The sequence below is a fragment of the Sturnira hondurensis genome, unplaced genomic scaffold (assembly GCF_014824575.4).
Source record: "Sturnira hondurensis isolate 20B ecotype Veracruz unplaced genomic scaffold, ASM1482457v3 Scaffold0006413, whole genome shotgun sequence".
NCBI classification, from domain to species: domain Eukaryota; kingdom Metazoa; phylum Chordata; class Mammalia; order Chiroptera; family Phyllostomidae; genus Sturnira; species Sturnira hondurensis.
Window position 1 is genome coordinate 19,691,930 of NW_028079044.1, and position 23,612 is coordinate 19,715,541.

General features: G+C 38.1%; 1 protein-coding gene, 1 non-coding gene and 1 pseudogene across 10 annotated transcripts in view; all 3 read left to right on the forward strand.

Annotated features, from left to right (window-relative positions):
* The first annotated feature begins 325 nt into the window (after window positions 1-325).
* On the forward strand, window positions 326-1,982 carry LOC118988912 (elongation factor 1-alpha 1-like; annotated as a pseudogene).
* Window positions 1,983-8,511: 6,529 nt separating this feature from the next.
* TRNAG-CCC (transfer RNA glycine (anticodon CCC)) lies at window positions 8,512-8,582 on the forward strand. The gene has a single exon. It is a non-coding gene; the product is annotated as a tRNA-Gly (tRNA).
* Window positions 8,583-8,870: 288 nt separating this feature from the next.
* TIA1 (TIA1 cytotoxic granule associated RNA binding protein) overlaps window positions 8,871-23,612 on the forward strand; it is a 34,702-nt gene continuing 19,960 nt past the window's right edge. For 2 of the 9 annotated variants that reach the window (XM_037048154.1, XM_037048155.1), the window contains exons 1-3: window positions 8,871-9,152; window positions 19,015-19,111; window positions 22,703-22,801. In XM_037048154.1, the coding sequence (XP_036904049.1) occupies window positions 9,127-9,152; window positions 19,015-19,111; window positions 22,703-22,801 (222 nt within the window). In that variant the 5' untranslated portion in view covers window positions 8,871-9,126. Of the gene's footprint in view, window positions 9,153-19,014; window positions 19,112-22,702; window positions 22,802-23,612 lie in introns of those variants that run through there. The other 7 variants (XM_037048146.1, XM_037048147.1, XM_037048153.1 and 4 more) reach the window with 6 other exon arrangements.

Consider the following 23,612-nt stretch of genomic DNA (forward strand, 5'->3'; position numbering starts at 1 on the left):
AGGTGAGAAAACGGATGGCTGAGTGATGGGCATTATACGATCCCATTTCCAGAATTAAAATACCCTACCCACCCAGCCAAAAAGAAAATAAAAATTAGTATATGGCCCTGACCGGTGGGGCTCAGTTGGTTGGGCATTTTACCACAAAGTGATAGGTTACTGGTTCGACTCCAGGTCAGGCAGGGCACATGCCTGGGCTGCAGGTTCCATCCCCAGTCAGGGCATGTGCAAGAGGCAACCCATTGATGTTTCTCTCTCACATCGATGTATCTCTCCCTCTCTTTCTCTCTCCCTTCCCCTCTCTCTAAAGACAAATAAAATCTTTTTTAAAAAATCAGTATATGAACTTGAAGAACAGTGTAGGTGGAAGGACAGTAAGTTAGATAAAAGAAATGTTGAAAACTTTTTGCAACAGGTTTGCCACCAGAAAGACAGGTGTGGTGAAAAGCACTACTAAATCAAAGCCAAAATGGGAAAGGAAAAGATTCATATCAACATTGTCATCATTGGGCACATAGATTCCAGCAAATCTACCACTACTGGCCATCCGATCTACAAATGGGGTGGGACTGACAAAAGAATCATCAAAAAATTGAGGAGGTTGCTGAGATGGAGAAGGGCTCCTTCAAGTAAGATTGGGTCTTGGATAAACTGAAAGCTAAACATGAGCTCAGTGGTGTCACCATTGATACCTCCCTGTGGAAATTTGAGACCGGCAATTATTATGTGACCATCATTGATGTCCTAGGACACAGACTATCAAAAACATGATTACAGGCACATCTCAGGCTGACTGTGCCATCCTGATTGTTGCTGCTGGTGTTAGTAAATTTGAAGCAGGGATCTCCAAGAATGGGCAGACCCGTGAGCATGCCCTTCTGGCTTACACACTGGGTGTGAAACATTAATTATTAGTGTTAACAAAATGGAACCCACTGAACTGCCCTACAACTAGAAGAGATACAAAGAAATTGTTAAAGAAGTCAGCACCTACTTTAAGAAAATTGGCTACCAGCCCCACTACAGCAGCATCTGTGCCAGTTACTGTTTGAATGGTAACAACACATGCTGGACCCAAGAGATGGAAAGTCACCCATAAAGATGACAATGCCAGTGGAACCCCACTGCTTGACACTCTGGATTCCTACCACCAGCTTGTCCAATTGACAAGCTCCTATGTCCACTCATCCCTCCAGGATGTGTACAAAATTGGTGGTATTAATACTGTCCCTGTGGGTCAAGTGGACACTGGTGTTCTCAAACCAGACATGGTGATAACCTTTGCTCTAGTCACTGTTACAACTGAAATAAAGTCTACTAAAATGCACCACAAAACTTAGAGTGAAGTTCTTCCTGGGGACGATGCGGCTCAGTGTCACGAACATGTCTGACAAAGGTGTTTGTCATGGCAGTGTGACTACCGACAGCAAAAATGACCCACCAATGGAAGCAGCAGACTTCACAGCTCAGGTGATTTTCCTGATCCATCCAGGCCAAATCAGTGCTGGATGTGCACCTGTGCTGGATTGTCACACAGCTCACGTTGCTTCCAAATTCACTGAGCTGAAGGAAAAGGTTGATCATCATTCTGGGAAAAAGCTCGGAGATGACTCAAAGATTTTGAAATCTGGCGATGCTGCCATCATTGATATGGTTCCTGGCAAGCCTGTGCATGTCGCTGTTTTGCTGTTCATGATGTGAGACAGACAGTTACTGTGGGTTTCATCAAAGCCATAGAAAAGAAGGCAGCTGGAGCTGACAAAGTCACCAAGTCTGCCCAGAAAACTTGAAAGGCTAAATGACTATTATCCCCAATACAGGCTGCCCCAGTCTTAGTGGGTGAGAACTGTTTGTCAGAACTGTTTGTCTCAATAGTAAAAAACTGGATAATTATTACAATGCATCATAAAACCTTCATAAGGAAAGGAGAATATTTTGTGGACCATTCATTTCTGTATGTGTGTGTGGCAGTTTTTAAGTTATTAGTTTTTAAAATCAGTACTTTTTAATGGAACAACTTGACCAAAAATCTGTCACAGAACTTTGAGACCCATTAAAACAAAGTTTAATGAGAAACCTGTTTTTTTTTCATTTATTGGTTTTAGAAAGAGAAATATCTATTTGTCTTTCCACTTACTTATCCATTCATTTGTTGACTCTTGGATGTGCCCTGACCAGTGACTGAACCCACAACTTTGAACATTGTAACTTTCTATTATACCATGTGGGTAAAAGTAACCCATTTCTGGTGTTATATCTGCTGATACTTTAGAACTGGATAATTCTGTTAACATTTTATCCTGGAGAAAAATTTGGTGGGTCTTTTTCACCTAAGGGGAGGAATCTGTTTACACAGTAAAAGCTACAAGAGGGGGTCTGTTGTGTAACACTGAGTAGGTTAGGACAGAGAAGCAACTTTATGTGTAAACTAGTTTATAAAGGCCAAATTCTGTTAAAGTCCACATGTTACATATATTGATTGTAATTACATCAATACTGGGTAAATCTGTTGGTGTGTCGAATTTTAGTTTTCCAGTTTTACTGGCATGTGAATTCATGTTTACAAATACTGAGGTGGTTTAAAGAACCTAAAATGAAGCTTAAATAGTGTTAAGCACCATATTGTTAGAGTTAATTTTATCCAGATTCTAGGAAACATAAATTATACAAAATAAAAAGAAGAAAGCAAGTTAAACTCAGAAAAAGGAAGTAGAAAATTCAGTGCAAAATGCATTCATCCATTGGATAAATATTATTTGAGTTCCTTCTAAGTGTCGGGCAATGTTCTATGTGAATGAGAAAAATCAGTGAACAAAACATATTTTAAAAAATATTTATTCTAATGAAGCTGATAATGCAGTAAAGGGAGACAGATAATAACTAGAATAAATAAGTAAATTATGTAATATATAGAGTAGGGTATGAGGAATGGGATTGGGTTGCAATTTTATTTTATTTTATTTTTATCCTCAGCAGAGGATTGCTTTTAGAGAGAAAAAAAATAAGGTAGAGAGGTAGGAAGAGAAACATCAATGGGAAGGAGTAGCATCGACTGGTTGCTTCCCATACATGCCCACAACCTACGTATGTGTCCTGCTTGGGAATCATACCCGCAATCTTTTGGTTATGGGATGACACTCCAACCAGTTGAGCCACACCAGTCAGAGCTGGGTTGCAGTGTTAAATATGATGGTCAGGGTAGGTCTCCTTGAGTAGGATGGCATTTGAACAAAGCTTGAAGGAAGTGAGGGGAGTAGACCAGGCAAACATCTGGGGAAAGAGCTTTCCAGGCAAAAAGATGCTTTATGTATTTAAGGAAAAGCAAGGGGGCCAGCTGAGCAGCGTAAGAAAAGGGGAGTGGGAATGTTAATTGAATAAGATGCAAATCACACAAGAAAGAAACACTTCTACTTAAGAACATAAAAATGCAAAGATTAAGTCTCCCTTTTTTTTTATCCTCACCCAGGGACATTTTTTTCATTGCTTTTAGAGGAAGAGGAAGGGAGAGAGGAAGAGAGAAACACAGGCCCCCGAACTGGGGGTCACATGCCCAACAACCTAGGTACGTGCACTGATTGGGAATTGAACCTTGTAACCTTTCAGTTATGGGGTAATGCTCCAACCAAGCCACACTGGCCAGGGAAGATTAAACCCCCTTTTCCATTACATCTAGAAATTACAAAGAAAAAACTAAACTATATGTGTCTTCTACTTTCCTATTTATGAATTACATTATGCCCACAACAGCTCAGTGCATTAAGCTCCTAGGCCCTCAACAAATTTCTTTTGTTTTTTGAGAACTGACCATATAAATCACCTTACCACAAATGTCATATTTGGAAATTTTCATTTCCGCTACTGAAACCCTGGGAGAGAGTTCACTGAAAGGACACAGTGAAGAGACAGTGCCAAAGAGTTGCAAAGTGGAAGAAGTGGGACGTGGATCAAAGACCATCTTAATTCCACACTCTTGCCCTTTTAAAGTACTACTGCCAAGAAACTCAAAAAGGTTTTTTAAAAATCATAGGGACACTTCTGGCCAAGGTCTCTGTGGCTATGGAGGCATAGGTAGACACACTGTGCCTCCTCGCACAACCGAAATAAGGACAACAAAAATTTAGAAACAAAATAACAGCCAGAATTGACAAAAAATTGAACTGTATGGAAGTCAGAGAGCCAACGAGCTGAAATAGAAACATTCTTCCAGACAGGTAGGCAGGGTGGAGTCAGGCAGCCAAGCAGAGAGCGGTCGCAGCACAGGAAGAGGGACACTGGGCACGCAGAACACAGCAGGTGGACCCTGGGCACAGGGTGGCAACGAGCAAACCAAGTGAGGGGGCGATTGAGAAGTGGGGTACTGCACGCAGGCTGCCCAGATAGCGGTCCCCCACTTGTGCACAGTTAACTGGGGAGCGAGACAGACCTCACAACCCAGGGTACCAGCACCGGGAAATAAAGCCTCAAAACACTGATTAAAAAAAAAAAAAAAAAAAAACACTGTGGGCCCTGGCTGGTGTAGTTCAGTGGATTGAGCGCAGGCCTGCGAACCAAAGGATCGAAGTTCGATTCCCACTCAGGGCACAAGCCTGGGTTGCAGGCCAGCTCCCAGCAGGGGACGCACGAGAGGCAACCGCACATTGTTATTTCTCTCCCTCTCTCCTTCCTTTCCCCTCTAAAAGATAAATAAATAAAAATTTCTTAAAAAATAAAAAAAAATCTGTGGGGGTTGAGGTGCAGGGAGAGACTCCCAGCCTCACAGGAGACTTTGTTGGAGAGACCCACAGGATCCTAGAACACACACAAACCCATCCACATGGGAATCAGCACCAGAAGGGCCCAGTTTGCTTGGGGGAAGCAGCAGAGGGGACTGAGGTCTGACAGAAAGGATGCAAGTGCCACTATTTCCTCTCAAACTCCACCCCCACATGCAGTGTCACAAGCAAGCTACTGGGTTGCCCTGCGTTACTGAACACCTAAGGCTTGCCCCTTACTAAGTAAGAGGTGTGACAAAACAAAACAAAACAAATGGCAGAAAAGAAAGAACAGATCAAAGCTCCAGAAATAATACAGCTAAGAGACAAAGAGATAGCCAACCTATCAGATGCACAGTTCAAAACACTGATGATCAGGATGCTCACAGAACTGGTTGATTTCAGTCACAAATTAGATGAAAAAAATGAAGGCAACACTAAGTGAAATGAAGGAAAATGCACAGGGAACCAATAGTGATGAAAAGAAAACTGGGACTCAAATTAATGGAGTGGGCCAGAAGGAAGAAAGAAACAACCGAACAGAAAAGAAAGAAGAAACAAGAATTCAAAAAAGTGAGGAGAGCCTTAGGAACCTCCAGGACATCTTTAAACGTTCCAACATCTGAATTATAGGGGTACCAGAAAAATAAGAGGAGGAGCAACAAGCGGAAAACTTATTTGAACAAATAATAAAGGAGAACTTCCCCAATCTGGCAAAAGAAGTAGAGTTCCAGGAAGTCCAGGAAGCTCAGAGAGTCCCAAAGAAGGTGGACTTAAAGAGGAACACACCAAGACACATCATAATTACATTACCCAAGATAAAAATGAAGGAGAGAATCCTAGAAGCAGCAAGAGATAAGGGGACAGTCACCTACAAAGGAGTTCCCATAAGACTATCCACTATTTCTCAGAAGAAACCTTGCAGGCAAGAAGGGGCTGGAAAGAAGTATTCAGTGATGAGAGACAAGGACCTACATCCAAGATTGCTCTATCCAGCAAAGCTTTCATTTAGAATGGAAGGGCAGATAAAGTGCTTCTCAGATAAGGTCACGTTCAAGGAGTTCATCATCACCAAGCCTTTATTATATGAAATGTTAAAGGGACTTATCTAAGAAAAAGAAGATTAAAAATATGAACAGTAAAATGACAGCAAACTCACAGTTATTAACAACCACACCTAAAACAAAAACAAACCAAGGAAACAACTAGAACAGGAACATAACCACAAAAACGGAGATCACAACAGGAAAGAGGAAGGGAGAGAGGGGGGAAAGGTACAGAGAATAAGTAGCATAGATAGTAGGTAGAAAATAGAAAGGGGGAGGGCAGGAATAGTATGGAAAATGTAAAAGCTAAAGAACTTAAGACACATGGACATGAACTAAAGGGGAGGAATGTGGGTGGGAAAGGGTATGCAGGGTGGAGGGGAATGAAGGGGAGGAAATGGAATAACTAATAGCATAATCAATAAAATATATTTTTAAAAATCAAAGGGAAAAAGTATCACCTCATATTCTAACGGTAATAATGAGATAATATAACAAACATTTATTCATGAGTGTTGTTCAAAAGCAGTCTCCCCAGGAAGCAAAACACGAAGATTCTCTCCCTCACCAAACTCTAGCCAGACTCTTCTGAGCCCTGTTCTTGACTAGGCTTCAACTTTGGGCTTTAAAGACTTGAGTGAAACACTAACACAGTTTCTAACTGCTTAAAGCCACCTCCTTGGGATAATCCTAGCTCCCCTTAAAGTGCCCATCTGAGATAACTCAAGGTTCCCACAATAATTTTGTTTGTTCCATTCAATGCATAAAGATAGAGCCCTGTGCCCCAGAATTGTAAGATGGTAGGAGTCTACCTAATGAGCACAGATCCCTACCCCCACCATTCCCTTTTTAGTTTTTCACTTCCCTGACTTTACTGGGCCCCTGCTCATCCCCCCTCCAGATTCTTTCATTTTCCCTTTAAAGGGCCCAGTCACCTCCATACAAATTGAAGTTCAGTTCAGGCTGTACTCTTTTCCCCATTGGAATAGTACATTGTGATTAAAATGTAAACTTTAGTGTCTGGCTTTGTTTATCTTCAACAACACTCAAATCTATAATTCTATCTCTGTTCTATGTCTTTTTTCTTCTTTGAAACTACTTTGAGGACATTCATTTTTATACCATATTAGTTCTCTACATCTCATTTCTTTCTTATTCTAAATAGGGTAAATGATATTATGTTTGTCGAAGGTAAGTTGGAAAATTCAGAAGTGATATAAGAAAATATAAACTTATTTGACTATGTAAAACAAACATTTCAGATACCTAGAGAGAATATTAAAAGTTTTTTAAAATAATGCAAGAGAAAAATATTTGCCACTAATATAACAGATAAGATTGTGGCATATACCACAATCATGCAAAAAACTCCACAAATTCATAAAAAGAGGTGCACAACTCAACATAAGCATGGACCAAGTCTATGAATATGCAATTCATGAAAGATAAAGCAAGTGCCAATGACCAAAAGATACACATGAATAAATGCTCAACTACAGTAATAATTTAGACAAACTATTTTTGAGTACATTGGCAAAAATTAATAAGACTAATCACATCTTATTGCAGGAGAAAATGAAGTAGAGTGGACTGAGATCTCAGGAATGACTTTCAAATATTGTTGGTGGGGGTGTGCATGACTAAAGCCTTTTAACAACAATTATTTAAGTCAGAAATCCTACCTTTGGGAATCTAGTCTACAGAAAGAATCAGCTACAAGGATATACCTATGTACATAACCTGAATGTCCATCAATACCACTTATGGTTATTTATACAGTTTACCATTTAATAAATTGTAGCACATTCATTCTATGGACTATTTTACAATTATAAAAAAATTAATTAGCTTATAAAAATTAGTTAGAAGATGAACTGGAGAACATGTAGAATGTAAGTTTAAATTAGAAAAGAAACTTGCAATGTCCATGGCATATCCACATTCTCTTAAATAACAAAAAAACCCCAAGTACTTATATACATCTGCATCTGTATGTTAACATTCAGCCCAGCCCAATCTCCAGCCCACTAATCTTTTGTTTCTATAGATTTGCCTGTTTTAGGCAATTCAAGTAACGCAGTCATACAATAATAATGTAAATGGTCATTTGTTACTGGCTTCTTTAACTTAGCACTATGCTTTTTTGATTCAGCCAATAATTAGGGCTCTGAAATGTGGTTTAATTGTACTCATTATGCACTATTGCATTTCATAAGTTATGTGAAATATTTTGTAAACATAGGGGAATGTGCACATTAAAAAATTAGATGTCCTCTTCAAAGTGGTTTGGACTATGATACTTTTGGATTTCACATGGTGAAATGTTAAATTCACGTTAAATTCATTAACATGCTGAATTCATGCATTCATTTGACTGATTTCTGTCTGTATGTGCCCCCCACCTACACTGGATCAAACCCACAACCTTGGTGCATCTGGACACTGCTCTAACCAACTGAGCTACGGGGCCAGGCTTGGAAACTTACTTCTACAAATTTAAAAAAATGTAATAGAAATTCCTCTATACAGAAAAAATAGGAACACCCATTCAATTGTATTTGGATGAGAGAAAATAAATTATTTCTTACACCAGTGAAAAACGGCAGATTTTAAACTCTGATATTTTTGGCGTTTAATGAGCAAACAAATCGTCCTGTACTCAAACATTCGCTCGTATATAGTTCTAAAAATTTCAGCAACGCCAGAACCCAACAGCGCCGCTGGTGTAGTGGTATCATGCAAGATTCCCATTCTTGCGACCCGGGTTCGATTCCCGGGCGGCGCACGCTTTCTTATTCCTTTCACCTCTAAGAATCTACTAAACCCTTTACTTCTAGAAACATTTACAATTTTTACTTCCTACGAAGATTTCTATTTCATAATTCATTGCGAAAATATTCGAATCTAGGGAGGGAAGGCAATGTCAAAAGACAAAAAAAGCAAGCCCTGAAATAGTTAACCCTTACGCCTGCCCCTTCGGAGACTTTCCTGACGTCGGTGGAAGAGCGCCTGCGCATCTAATGAACCTATGAATTGAGGTGCAGCTTGGCGCCGGAAGGTTGAAAGTGCACGACTATTCTGCGTCTGCGCGGTTCTGGGCACTTCGCTGGCTGCTCGTAGGCCCCCGGGTCGCCGCCATCTTGTATTGGGGCTTCATTGTTCGCGCTGGGCTGGGCGATTTAATATAATTGCAGCGCAAGAAGGAGGTGGAGTAACCTCCGATTAGCCCAGAAACTCCGCTATTCTGCAGCCAGAGCCGGTCAGGCGTTTTGGGAGGTAGTAAAGAGTAGGGAGCTGGACCCAGAGGCGCCGCAGCGACAGCAGCAGCCATGGAGGACGAGATGCCCAAGACTCTGTGAGTCTGAGGCAACGATATGGGGGTGGGATGGTGGTCGTCCAGGAGGGAGGTCTCGTCTCTTCGCCGCTCCCCAAACTGTTGTCCTCAGTAGACGCCACAATATCGTGATTCCCCTCCTTAGTGCACACCTGGATGCGTAGGGACGGAGCCTGGCTGTGAGAGGACTAGGTGGAGCGAGTAGGGGCTTAGCCTCGGAATCAATCCCTTCATTTTACACCATATCATGGCCTTTGGCCTCGTCACCAGCCCTCTGGGGTCTCGGGCTTGGAGAAAAGACTTTTTCATTCAAACCTGTATTTAGAACTCGGAGATCCTTCTTTGTGTTCCTTCTCTTTTTTCCCTTCCCCTGTTCTTGATTAACTTCTTTTGATCTACTATACAGCCGACTTTAATTTTACTTTGATTTCTTGCTGAAAATTTTCCTTTAATTTTTTTGCTCGTCAATAGGAATTTTTCTTTTGAGGCTGCTTGTACTTATTTCCAGTGAGGTAAACTTTATTGTCGCAGTTGCCCACTGGAAAACCGAGTATTTTGCCTTAAGCTCTCTTTGGCTTTCCTTCTATAGCACTCTGTCCCCCCACCCGAAAGTCTAAAAGTGGACATCCTAAGGATTTTGAAGCTGCTTTTGAAAAATGGAAATCTCACCCGGAGGTATAGATCAACTGAGGGGAAGTAGATATAATGCATTTTTATCATCGTTTGCTACTGTTGTGATTGACATGTTGCTGAACGAGCGGGCAGCTTTTATGGGGTATGAAGGGTATGAGGGTATGAAGCAACAGTTGATAAATGCCTTAACATATTTAATCACCTCTGAGAATTCTTACAGTTAGTGTTAAATGATCTCAGCTTAGGGTGTTTTCTTTGTTGCCTAGTTTCTCCCACAGCGTCCTCTCTTTTTCGGAGTATCATCGGATGAGTTGCATCTCTCATTGTTGCTTTTCTGGAAAAGAAAGAACAAAAAGCTTGATGAGCTTTGACGAGCCTTTTTGTTTTTATTCGTGAAGTACTGCTCTTTGAGAACTGTGAGTTAAAAATACAATGTTAAGTTTCTTTTTGCAAGTCTCCAGACATTACAGTTGTTACGAAGTACGATGTAATCAAATATTTTTTTTTACCACCGAAAGTTTCCATTTTGTAATCTACATGACAAGTAGTCACACTTGTATTATTAATAGATTAAGCTTTTTGCTAGTTTATCTGATGATGTTAACTTCAGTATCATTTCAAGAGGATGCAGCAATTGGTTGACGACCTTTGTTTTTTGAAAGATTGTATCTGTAGGTGAATACTCCCTAGAAAGCTGTTAGCCCCATAGAGCTTATGGAAATCTTTTTTTTTACTTTTGTCTCTGCTAGAAGTATAATAGCCAGCAGCATATTGAGTTTAAAAATGCACATCTTTTATAATATCTTCTGATTTAAGATTCTTGTATTATTTTGTAATTTTTAATTTTAGAAACTCCCAATAATATCTGGAAAGTTAACCTTTTTAGCATAACAAAGTCAACTTAGCTTTCTTGGGCCAGTGTACAAAACCACTTAAATGGCCTGGGGACAGGAGACCAACCATTGCAGAAGAAATAATGAAGTTTTGTTCAACAAATACTTAGAGTGTTTGTAATTTGTCAGGTTCTGTGTAAAGTGCTGTACATGCTTGATTAATCCACATCAGAACTCTACAGTAAATGGGTCCATTTTGCTGCTGAGGAAAAGCTTAGAGTTAAGTCATCCAACACCTTTTTTGTTCAGCTTTCTGTAAGTTTTCTACCCTCAGCTCTGAGGTCTTAGGACTAATTTTTCCATGTGTCCTTCACTGGAAGACTCCACCCAAGAATATTTTTCCCAAAGTAGTTCAAGCTCTAACATGTCTATCTCCATTGCTTCTACAGCCTTCAATGAAAGCTCCCACTTTCCAGTCAGACCAATCTTGATTAAATGAGTAGGTGTGGCTCAGTTGGTTGGATGTCAGTCCACAAAGTGAAAGGTTGTTGGTTCAATTCCAGGTCAGGGCACATGTCTGGGGTGCGGGCTTGGTACCCAGTGGGGTGTATATAGGAAGGAGGCAGCTCATTAATGCTTCTCTCCCTCTCTGCCTTCACTTCCCCTCTCTGTAAAAATAAAGAAGTAAAATTTTTTTAAATAAATGAATAGGTGTTAATCCCTGAGTTTTCCTACCAGTAGTTTTACCATAAAATGTATGTTTTAATGACCCCGGAAGTCAGGCCCTTTTAATATGTTCTTAGAAGACTATACTTTCAGGGATCATTTCTCTAGTTTGTTAATATGTTCTTAGCATAGTATCTGGTTTGTGGTAAGTGATCAATAAATTTGATTTAAAAACTGGTACAATTCCAAGCAGTGAATTCAGATTTTACTCATTCTTGAGGGTAAGATATACTTAGAGCCACAGTATCACCTATGTCCCTAAAATGGCTCAGAGAAAATCCATCATCTGCCACAAATGAGTGTTCAGCATCACCTCTTTAAGTTAGAGATTGCCAATATTCAGTTTCTTGTCAGCATTACTTTGGAAATACATTGTGAGACGTGGTTTGACTCCGGAAATATTTTGAGAGTAGAGTAACAGCAATTACCAGTAGGTTAGATGTGGAATGTGAGAATTAAGTCAACAGTAAGTAGGTTTATTTATAAATGTGTAATTTCAGTCAAAATGATAGCTTGTTGCAAAATATAAGTAAAAATGAGAACCAGCTTAAGAGCATGAATGTCTTCAGTTCTGGTGTTAGGTACATTTGTTCAGGCTGGTTTATGTATTGTATGTGGTCTAGTCTCCAAATGAGGGTGGTGCTAGCTAATACATAAGAGGGTATCAGCTATCATGCAACAGACTATGCTTTGTTAAGAGTAGACATTTTAATAGTAAAGCTATGATGCTGATGAATAGTGTGTGTATATAAGTAAGTGTGTATATGTGTTTGTATAGTATGTATATGGGTGGGCAAAAGTAGACTTATAGTTCATATGGAAATAAGTGCTCAACTGTAATTCTACTTTTGCCTATGTATATATGCTTATATACATATATAAGCATTTATTGTTCTACATAATTTCATAATTAGTAGAAGATATGTACCTTTTCCCCCTGAACTAAAGTAACTCAGACAGAATGGGATAATTTCCTAGCAATTTGAAATCTTTAAAAGTAATTCTGTGAGTACAGTTATCTCCTAAATAGATATTTATAGAACATTTATAGTGTTCCAGGCAGGGTTCTAGCCAGTAGATATATAGTATGAATAAAAATCCCACTCCTGACTGGGTAGTTCAGTTGGTTAGAGCAGTGTCTGGATATGCCAAGGTTTCAGGTTTGATCCTGGGTCAGGGTACATACAAGAAACAACCACTGCATAAATTAGTGGAACAATACAGGGCTGTTTCTCCCCGCCCCCCCCCCCCACCGCCCTTTCTCCCTCTCTCTCCCTCTCCCCCCACCTACCTCCCTCTTTCTTTCTCTTTCCCTCTTTCTCTTTCTCTCTCCCTCCCTCCCTCCCCCCTCCCCCTCTCCCTCCCTCCCTCCTCTCTCCCTCCTCCTGCTTCCCTTCTTCTCTCTAAAATCAGTCAATAAAAAAATCTCTTAATCAAATTTATCATTAGCAAAAAATCTATTGTTCATGATGTTCATTCAGATTTTCACAGAGGTCTTATTTTTATACAATGATTGTGGCTCAAAACAATCCAATACAGCATTCTGCTTTGTAAATGTTTCTAGGTTAAATTTTCTAGAGCTGTACTAATATGAATTAATATTTTAAGTGTTTTAGATTACAGTTTTACAACTATCTAAACTTAGTTATCAGCTTCAAAAATATGTGCTAAATTGATACAAAATCCTATCCCTGGCAGAATTTCATGTTTTCATTGTAACATTGCTGATTTCTTCATTGAATCTTCACAGGTAGCTTTTTACTTTGAAAAAATTAAAAACCTACAGAAAAGTAACAAAAATAGTACGTTAAAGAGTTAAGTAACTTTCATATGGATTTACCAGTTGCTAATAGTTAGTCAAATAGTCAAAAGTAATTCTGTGAGAATGTAGTTGTTTTTTTTTTCCTGAATTATTTGGAAAGACATTGTAACATGTTAGGCCTAACTACTTTACTATGTGTTTTCTAAGAAGAAGGACATTCTCTTATATAACCATTATACAATTTTCGTATTAAGGAGACTACACCAATACAACATCTTTAAGTAATACACAGTTCATATTCATTTATCCAGTTGTCCAGGGAAGAAACTTTTTAGTTCATTGAAATCTGTTTGCCTTAACAATTAATTCTCTTGTACTTTTTACTTCCCAATATGTGTAAGATTGGTACATGATCTCATAGGTGTTATAACATGGGATACTTTAGTCCATGCTGTTAACACGAAGTTCATTGGACAATTAAAAATAGATACTTAAGCCGTGGCTGGTGTGGCTTGGTGGATTGAGTGCTGGCCTTCGAGCCTTGAGGTCATCTGTTCAATACCTGTTAGGGCACATGCCTGGGTTGCAGGCCAGGCCTCCACTTGGGGTGTGTGAGAAGCAACCAATTCATGTTTCTCTTGCACATTCATGTTTCTCTTCTTCTCTTTCTCCCTCCTTCCCCCTCTGCCTGAAAGTAAATAAATAAAAATCTATTTTAAAAATGGATATTTCAATGTTATTCCCCCAAAAACGTTTTTGAAAAATAAAAACTAATGTAAGAAAATTACAGGTTAAATTATCTTTCTTTTAAAGATTTTATTTATTTATCTTCAGAGGGGAAGGGAAGGAGAGAGGGAGAGAAATGTCAATGTACAGTTGCCTCAGGTGAGTCCCCTGCTAGGAAGTTGCCTGCAACCCAGGCATGTGCCCTGACTGGGAATCGAACCTTGATCCCTTGGTTCACAGGCCCGTGCTCAATCCACTGAGCTACACCAACCATGGCATAAAATTACAGTTTTGTTTAGTAGTCCAGTAGACATCATGATGGAGATCTTGGCTTGCAACTGCCCTGAGTGTCAATTTTTATGTCAGTCAGGATTTTCATAAGTGGGAGCAGCAAAAATAATTAACCATAAAAGGAATTAATTAAAAAGATATTGGACACTACCAAAGTGTCAGGAGGGTTATGGAACCTAGCTTAGAAAATGTTCAGGAAAGAAAGGGAACCATCAGGCCACAATCCCTACTCAAGCTCCAGACCATCCCAGAAAAGATATTAGTACCAAATCTATTGACCAAATTCACTGGGCATGGGACATCATTGCTATTTGACACCAAAATGGAGTCTCTTCGATCTCTGGGCTATATGTCCTGTCTTCAGGACTGGTATCTCTAAATTGACTTAGCCTAGATCAAATGCAAAATAGACTACAGAACCATATCTAGGTATTTCAGCTTCCGTAGAGGAATCAGGCTTTGCCTTAAGATGAGGAATTTTCTAAAAATAGTAGGGAAGATGTTTGGTGACCAAAAAGAAAAAATTCTGAGTTCATAGTGTTAATGTGAAATCCTTTGGCTTCAGAAACAGAATATATGACAGGGAATGAAACAACTAAAGAAAGAAACATATAAAAATGAGAATTAACTTTGTGAAGTACAGAGCATTTTACAAACTAAAAAACTTATTTTCCATTGGAAGTTCTTTGAAGTGTAACAAATAGATTTCAAACTTCTATGTATTTAGCAGCTAGAGTTGGAAAGTAATAACATTATCAAGTCATTTCTAAAAATTTGAGATCGATATCAGTGATTAACTTTATGGTAAAAAGAAAAGACTAGTCCCGGCTAAGTAGCTCATTTGGTTAGAGGGCTGTCCATAGTATGCCAAGGTTGCAGGTTTCAGTCCCCAGTCAGGGCATATACAAGAATCAACCAATGAATGCATCAATAAGTAGTACAGCAAATCAGTGTTTTTCTCTTCTCTCTCCTCTCTCTGTTCCCTCCCTCTCCCTTTCTCCAAAATCAATTAAAAATTTAAACAAACAACAAAAATGTTTTGTTAAAAATAATTTGTAGCCCTGCCTGGTGTATCTCAGTAGATTGAGTGCTGACTGTGAACCAAAGGGTCATGGGTTTGATTCCCAGTCAGGTCACATGTCTGGGTTGCAGGCCATGTCCCGACTGGTGGCCATGTGAAAGGCAACCGTACATTGATGCTTCTCTCTCTCTCTCTCTCTCTCTCTCTCCCCCCCTCCCCCTTCCCCTCTCTCTGAATATAAATAAATAAAATCTTTTTTTACTAATTTTTAATGGGTTATTTTCTTAAGGTTTTATTTATTTTTAGTCCCACTGGAGACTTAGCCCACAACCCAGGCATGTGCCCTGACTAGGAATCAAACCCATGACACTTTGGTTCGCAGCCTGTGCTCAATCTACTGAACCACACCAGCCAGGACTATAATGGGTTATTTTTATTAGCACAAGGAAGAGAAAGAGATGTCTGTCCTTTGATTAATATGAAAATGTTATATATATTACTTATAATTTATTGTAATGTTGTCTGAGTCTGAGAGCATGTTGTTTCTGTAACTTCCTCTGAAGCATTTCTCTAAATAGCTGTGAGTAGAGTTAATTGATAGGCTCCTAGAGCTTACATCAGATAAACAAATGTAAAGGCAATGCAAACCGTAGTGCCATTTTTTTTAATCCTCAATGGAGGACATGCTCACTGATTTTAGAGGGAGGGAAAAGAAAGGAGGGAGAGAAACATCCATTGGCTGCCCACCTCACAACCTGAACTGCTACCCAGGCATGTGCAATACTCTTCCTGTCCCACTTCCCATCTATGGAGATGACACTCGCAACCAATCAAACCGTACTGGCTAGGGCACCCAGTAGTGCTCTTTCAACTAGCTTATATTTTTTAATCACACTTATTCAAACTCAGAAAATATTTCTCAGGAGATCTTAGTTTACAAAGAGTAAATAATAGAATTCAGGTTCTCTAAATACTGTGCACTTGTCACTAGGTTATCTTGCTTTAAAATCAGTGTACATAGATATTAGAATTAAGTTTTCAGAAGAGCCATTTTTTTAATTGACATTGCAATCCTGAGACTTTCTTACAGGGACAAGAGTCAAGTGAGAATACACACTTAAGAGTTATAGAGAACCCTGGCTGGTATAGCTCAGTGGATTGAGCACGGGCCTGCGAACCTGACGATTGCGGTTCGATTCCTGATCAGGGCACGTGCTTGGGTTGCAGGCCAGTTCCCAGCACAGGACGCACGAGAGGCAACCATACACTGATATTTCTTTCCCTCTCTCCTTCCCTTCTCCTCTAAAGATAAATAAATAAAATCTAAAAAGAAAGAGTTATAAAGTACAGTTCTCACATAACCTTCACCCAGCTTCTCTTAAAGTTAACAACTTACATAACTCTGGTATGCTTATCAAAACTAAGACATTGGCATGGTCCAGTACAAGCTTTATTCCAGTTTCCCAAGTTTTTCCACTAATGTCTTTTTTGTACTCCAGGATTCATTCGAAAATATCATGTATTTACCCATTTATTTTTATTGCTTTGAGAGAAACAAAACATCAGTTTGTCATTCTACTTATTTATGCATTCATTGGTTGATTTTTGTATGTGCCCTGACCCAGGGTGTAACCTACAATCTTGGTGTATGGGAAGAATGCTCTAACCAACTGAGCTACCCTACCAGGGCCAATATACCACTCTGTTTAGTCATGTCTCTTTACCCTCCTTTAATATGAGAAGATGTCTTTTATGTCCCTGGCATTTTGAAGGGACATAACTGTTTCTCCACTGTACAGTGGCTACTTCTTCTCAACATATTCTGTTAATTAGAATTGAGTCACTAAGACTAACCCACACTAAAGAAGAGAGAAATTAAGCTCCACTTCATAGAGGTTGCATATCAAAGAATTTGTGGGCATATGTTAAAACAACCAATTAATTGGCTGAAATGAGTAATTAATACATATTTTATAGGTGATACCTGAGGGTTTACACATACCCTGTTTCTCCTTAAAGTTATATCATCTATAAAACATCCATGGGTGGATTTTGCCAGTTGCAGTTATTACTGTGGTATTTTAATGGTGATTTCCCTCATTTCTTCTACATTTATTAGAGGATAGCTTTTTTCTTGCAGAAAAAAACCAGGATCCAGTCAAGTATTATTTACTATATTTGGTTGTTAGTGTCTTTTAAGTTCTTTTAAATCAAAAATAGTCCTCCATCTTTAAAATACTTTTTTCAGGACAATATTTTGAAGAGATCAAATAAGTTACTTTATACAAAATTGCATATCTGGTGATGTATACTTGTTTTATTATGTGTCCAATATTCTGTAAACTTCTATCTAAATTTAAGCTTGACTAGATTCAAGTTAGACCTTTTTGACTTGACTACTTCATAGGTGATGTTGTATAATTTATACTGTACACAGTGACTCATTGTTCATCTATAAAATTATTTGATCACTAGGTCTAAGTGGTGAAACAGCCAAAGCTCTCACTTTTAAGGTAGGGCTTTTCCCTTTGGAGTTGTTAAATGATCTATGTGATAACTTTGACACCCTTCAAATAATCATAGTATGATACCCATAAGGCTTAAACATGGTTAACTTAATGTGGTCTGTCTAAATTTATTTGCTAGCATTTTTCTGTAAAGAACTTTTCTCTCATCCACTGGAGCTGTTAGATTACACTATCCTGGAGTTTCTACTGCAAAGGCAAGATAAATACTTAATTCTATCCCTTTAATTACTGATTTTCAGAACAAGAGCTTGTTATAATAATAACCTCCAATATTGGAAAAATTGCTGTTGAGTAGATGTTGCTTTTATACTTTTTAATCATTATTTTACCTGATTTTTAAGTGCTATTCATTGTTTCTTAAGGTTCAGCACTTCTCCCTTTACCATTTTAGCCTATTCCATTGCCATTATAGTCGTCATTCAATGTATGTTTATTGAATGAGTAAATGGGAGGAAGGAATTGACATGTATAGATGTTTATTTTTCTGGGGAAAGAGTCCATATCTTTCATCACACGTTGTCTGAAGGATTCTTGGCAGAAGAATGAAAACTACGGTTGTTGGGAGACAACATTCTTTATTTTAGAAGTGATAAACCTCTAATTCTAATATGTCTAGAGGTAATCTTTCAAAATCCTACTTTGAAAATTTATTTATAAAACCTTTAAATAAAGATTATCCCACTCCTGTGGTTTTGTAACCCTGCATTAGTTAACTTTGCTAATCACCAATTCATATTTTATCTGTTAAAATATTCATATTTTATCTGTTTATCTTTGTATTCCTTCTGCATAATCCACTAATCAATGGATTATGCAGAAGGAAGTTTTCCTTATAAGTTTTCCATCTCTTTCCCCAGCCACTATGGCTCAGTCAGTTGGTCATTGTCTTGTAAACCTAAAAGTCATGGCTTCCATTCCCAGTCAAGGCACATGCCTGAGTTGAAAGTCAAGTCCCAGGTGTGCAAGAGGAAGTCCATTGCTATTTCTCTCCCTCTCTTTCTCTCTCCATAACCATCTCTAAAAATAAGTAAATAATTTTTTTATAAAGCATATCTGCCTAAGGTAAACCTAGGAACTTAGAAATAAATAACAGGTTTAATTTATAATACCTTGACAAAACACACACTAGCTTCCCCTCTACTAGCAGTGTCTACTGTAATTGCAAGTTACATTATAGTACATCTTTTTTTGAGAGAGATTTAAAAGTTTGAGCAAACTATTATAAGCTATTCCCAAGTAGTAAATTTGTATAGTTTCAGGTAAAGATCTTCCTTTTCCTATATCCATTTTTCAGTAAGCAACTTTAGAAACTGGTCCAAAGAAGTAAATTTAAAATGGTAAGTTGTTTTTCTTTGTGTTTCAGATACGTTGGTAACCTTTCCAGAGATGTGACAGAAGCTCTAATTCTCCAGCTCTTTAGCCAGATTGGACCTTGTAAAAACTGCAAAATGATAATGGATGTAAGGGTATTTTAACTTAACTTTCTTTTTTTATGTACATTATTTAAATCCATTACTTCTAAATCTTTTAAAGTGGTTTATATACTCTGAATTCATGGGGATTTTAGTGAATTTGTAATGAATCCATTTTGACCACTGAGCTTAATATGTTTTATTAAATAAAGGAAGAAGAATATAATTAATCATTTCTAGAGCAGATGAGAACTATATATATGTAGGCTCTTTCTTTGCAGTGAAGCATCAGAATTGTTTATATATGGTATCATTTGATAGGCTAATAATCTAGAGATTTAGTTATTATAGTTAGATTGGGAAATTGGCTCAAAAATAATAGATATTTGATACTGGGATATGTTTTTAACTTTATTTTCAAAGGTCATGATTCAAGGGGTTTTTTTGCATTATGGCAGTCACCATCCATCAGATCTTAATGTATAGAAACCGCCTTGAATTAATTCCTCTAATTGGTATTAACCCTGAGTCGTAATATGTATAAAAAGACATGTGTAAAATATGTATACATTATATATATATAATGTTTTTGATAGGGAAGACAGCTAAAGAGAAATCCTTTTTTAAAAATATTTTATTTATTTATTTTTAGGGAGAGGGGATGGGAAGGAGAAAGAGTAGGAGAGAAACATCAATGTGTGGTTGCCTCTCATGTGTCCCCTACTGGGGACCTGGCCTGCAACCCAGACACGTGCCCTGACTGGGAATTGAACCGGCAACCCTTTGCTTCACAGGCCCGTGCTTAATCTATTGAGCTACACCAGCCAGGCCAAGAGAAATTCTTTTATCTCATGGACTCTTTGTTTTTCTTTTCCCCAGGAAAGAAAATCATGTGTGTGTGTGTGAATGTGTATCTGCTACTTTTTCTGTTGTTTTCCAGTTTATCTCTTTTTTTACTTGGTAATTAAAAAGTAATTGTTTATCCAGTTGGCTTTTGTTCATTGTCTAAGATTTGAAAATGTCAGACCTTTCTCCTAAAGTGTCAGAGTCACCTGCATGTAATAAAGATGGATTCAACTAATGTTTTTGACCTTTGTACTCAAGTGTTTTTGTGTCACATTCAATATTTATATGCCCTTGGATAAAAAAAGAAAAGATCCCTCTGACAAATGGAAAAAGATAAGAAGGAGAAATTGGAAAATTTAAAATCTTTGATTGATATGGATCTCCTTCCTTGTCCCAGTAATAGCATCTATGGAATGCTTGCCTCTTATTTAATGTTAATGCATTATTACAGGTTCTCAACAGAAGTAGTGTAAAGCACACGTTATTCCCATTTCATATATGCAGAAATGAGCAAAGCAAGAATGTAAACCCAGATTGAACTATCTAAATACAAATCTTCTCTGCTGCTTTGTAGGCTGCCAGTCTCTCCCTTAGTCATTCTAGATATTTGACTGCTAAAGATCTTACTAGGCAATATGTTACTGACTGCCCTGGTAGGGTGGCTCAGTTGGTCGGAGTGTTGTGCCATACACTAAGAGGTTTCAGGTTCAGTCCCTGGTTAGGGCAAGTATGGGAGGCAACCAGTAGATATTTCTTCTCATATCTATCTATTTCTTTTTCTCTCCCACCTCTTCTCTTTATAAATCAGTTTTAAAAACATGTCCTCAGGTGAGGATTTAAAAAAAATGTTAGCCCTAGCTGGTGTGGTTCAGTGGATTGAGCACAAGCCTGCCAACCAAAGGGTCACCAGTTCGATTCCTGGTCAGGGCACATGCATAGGTTGTGGGCCAGGTCCCCAGTAGGCGGCGAGCAAGAGGCAGCCACACACTGATGGTTGCCTCAGTGTGTGGTTTCTATCCCTCTCTTTCTTCCTCCCTTCCCCTCTGTCTAAAAATAAAATAAATAAGATCTTTTAAAAATTAAAATAAAATGTTAATGACTGCCCAACTTACAGAAAAGACTAGCAGGATTAGCCTTTGTCACTTTATATAAATTTTGGGTTTTTATCACTCAAAGGTGTAGATTAACATTTTGTTTTTATTATTAAAGTCTTAAATTCCATTCTATTCATATGATGTCCATATTTACGAATTTTACACATCATGGAATATTAAGGTTGATAATGTCTATGCTTAGATTGTTTTTATTTAAAAAGTAGTTTTTTCTGGGTACAGATCAATTAACTGAAGTGAACATTCTTTTATCATTTACTACTCATAAGTATAAGCTACTTTTTCTAACCACTTTCGGGTTCCTGTCGATATTGATCTGTATACTAAAATTCTCATTTATCAAGTGTAGTATTTGAATTAGACAACTTGAAAAACATGCTTATAATTCCTTCATGTTTTTAATATAAAGTAACAGGTAGTCTCAATATCAATTTGTGGTCACCTCTTTACTCTAAAATACTTAAGAATCATTATTTTAACAATCCTGCTTAGGAGATTATAGCAAGAATTTTCAAATGGTTTATGATGTCATTTGGTATTTTACACTGATAGGTATAAGATAGTGGATGTTTTTTCTGCTTTAATTTACATTAAAACATCCAGGCTTCACATATCATCAAATGTCAACTACTTGGAACACCAGCAGAAAAGAGGAGAGAATTTTTAAAAAGACTACGAAGCAGCTAAAAAAATGACATCAGAAAGTCCAAATTCTAAAGCCTATTCTAAAACTTTAGCTACCAGAATACCTCTTATATTGTAGAAACAAGTTTAAGATGGTTGAATGAGATTTTCTGCTGCTCAGTAAGCTAGAGGCACCAAGAATATATGTACATTTATAGCAATAAAAAGGGAACATATCACAGGGAAGAGACAGAAAAGTTGTTAAAAGTCAATACCACCCTTGCTGGTGTGGCTGAGTGGGCTGAGCATCATAGTGCAAACCAAAAGCTCTCCAGTTCCTTTTCCCAGTCAGGGCACATGCCTGGGTTGCAGGCCAGGCTCCTGACTCGGGGCATGCTAAAGGCAACCAGTTGATGTTTCTTTCTCACATCAGTGTTTCTCTCCCTTTCTTTCTCTGCCTTTCTTTGTCCCTCTCTTCCCCTCTGGAAAATAAAAATTTAAAAAATAAAAGCCAATACCAACACTTGATAATACAGGATTTTAGTCAAACAACCTCTGTAGCTTAAAGAAAAGGTTGTATTTTATGATAATGATGAAGGTGTAGCTATATATTATCTGTCCATAATTAGGGCACTTAGTCACTAATAAAACATTAAATTATACATAGTAGTATAATACAACTTGATGAAGATAGTTTTCTATAAAAATAGCTCATTATTTTGCCCTACTGGGTGACTCGGTTGGAGCATTGTCCAGTGCACCAAAGGGTTGCAGGTTCAATCCCTGGTTGGGGCACATACGGGAGGTAACCAAAAGATTACCTCTCTCTGTCTCTCCCTTGCTGCCTCTCCCGCCCCCCCCCACTCTGAAATCAATATACATATCATTGGGTGAGGATTTAAGAAAAACCCTCAGTTTTAAGTGTTTGCTTTCTTATCTAAAGATTTACTTGTGGAATGGACCTTCCATTCTTTATGGCCTGATAACTGATGTTACAAATTTTAAGATAATGGGAGTATAAAACTTAAAATTGGTTGTTGTGTATTTTGTTCAACAGACAGCTGGTAATGACCCATATTGTTTTGTGGAGTTTTATGAGCATCGTCATGCAGCTGCAGCACTAGCTGCTATGAATGGGCGGAAGATAATGGGTAAGGTAAGCTGTCATAATTAAAGGTGACTTGCACTGGATATTTTAAATTGCATAGTTTTGTTTTCTTTTTAGAAGCATTACATTCACTTTATAGAACATGATCGTGTTTATTATTAAAAAGGTGGGATAAAAGCTATTAGAGGGCATGTTATGTTCATATTCTTCATGGTGCCTTCCACATGTATTTTTGAATTATTCAAGCTTGGGTGAAACATCTAGGAACATTGATTGGATACGAATGGGAAGAATAAAAGGGAAAATTCATTGGTATTTTAGATAAGAAAGGGGATTGGTTGAATGTTAACAGAAGTATGAGGCCTGTCCAGAAAGTATCCAGCCATGCACAATGAAAAATGGAAGTGTTTATTGAAAGCAATAAAGATACAAGAAACATTGTACCTAGGACAGTGAGGCCTAAGGCCCCTTCAAAGTAGACACCTTAGGACCTCACACTGTTTTCCCAGTGTCTCTTCCACTGTTAAAACACTCAGTAAAATCCTTTGTTGGGATTTTTATCAGCTGCCCCATCGTATTTTCCTGAATCTCATCAATAGTTTGAAATCTCATTCCTTTCAAAGGTGGGTTTTGGTTTTGGGAAAAGCCAAAAGTTGTAGGATGTCAAATCTGGACAATAGTGGAGTAGAGATACCTGGGTGATTTGATGTTTCACAAAAAAAAACTCTGCATAAGACATCATGCATGAGTGGGCACATTGTCATGATGAAGCTGCCAGTCACCAGTTTCCCATAGCTGCAGCCTTCTGAATCCAAATAGTTTCCAAGGAGGAATGTTTAGGCTTAATGTAAAATTTGGT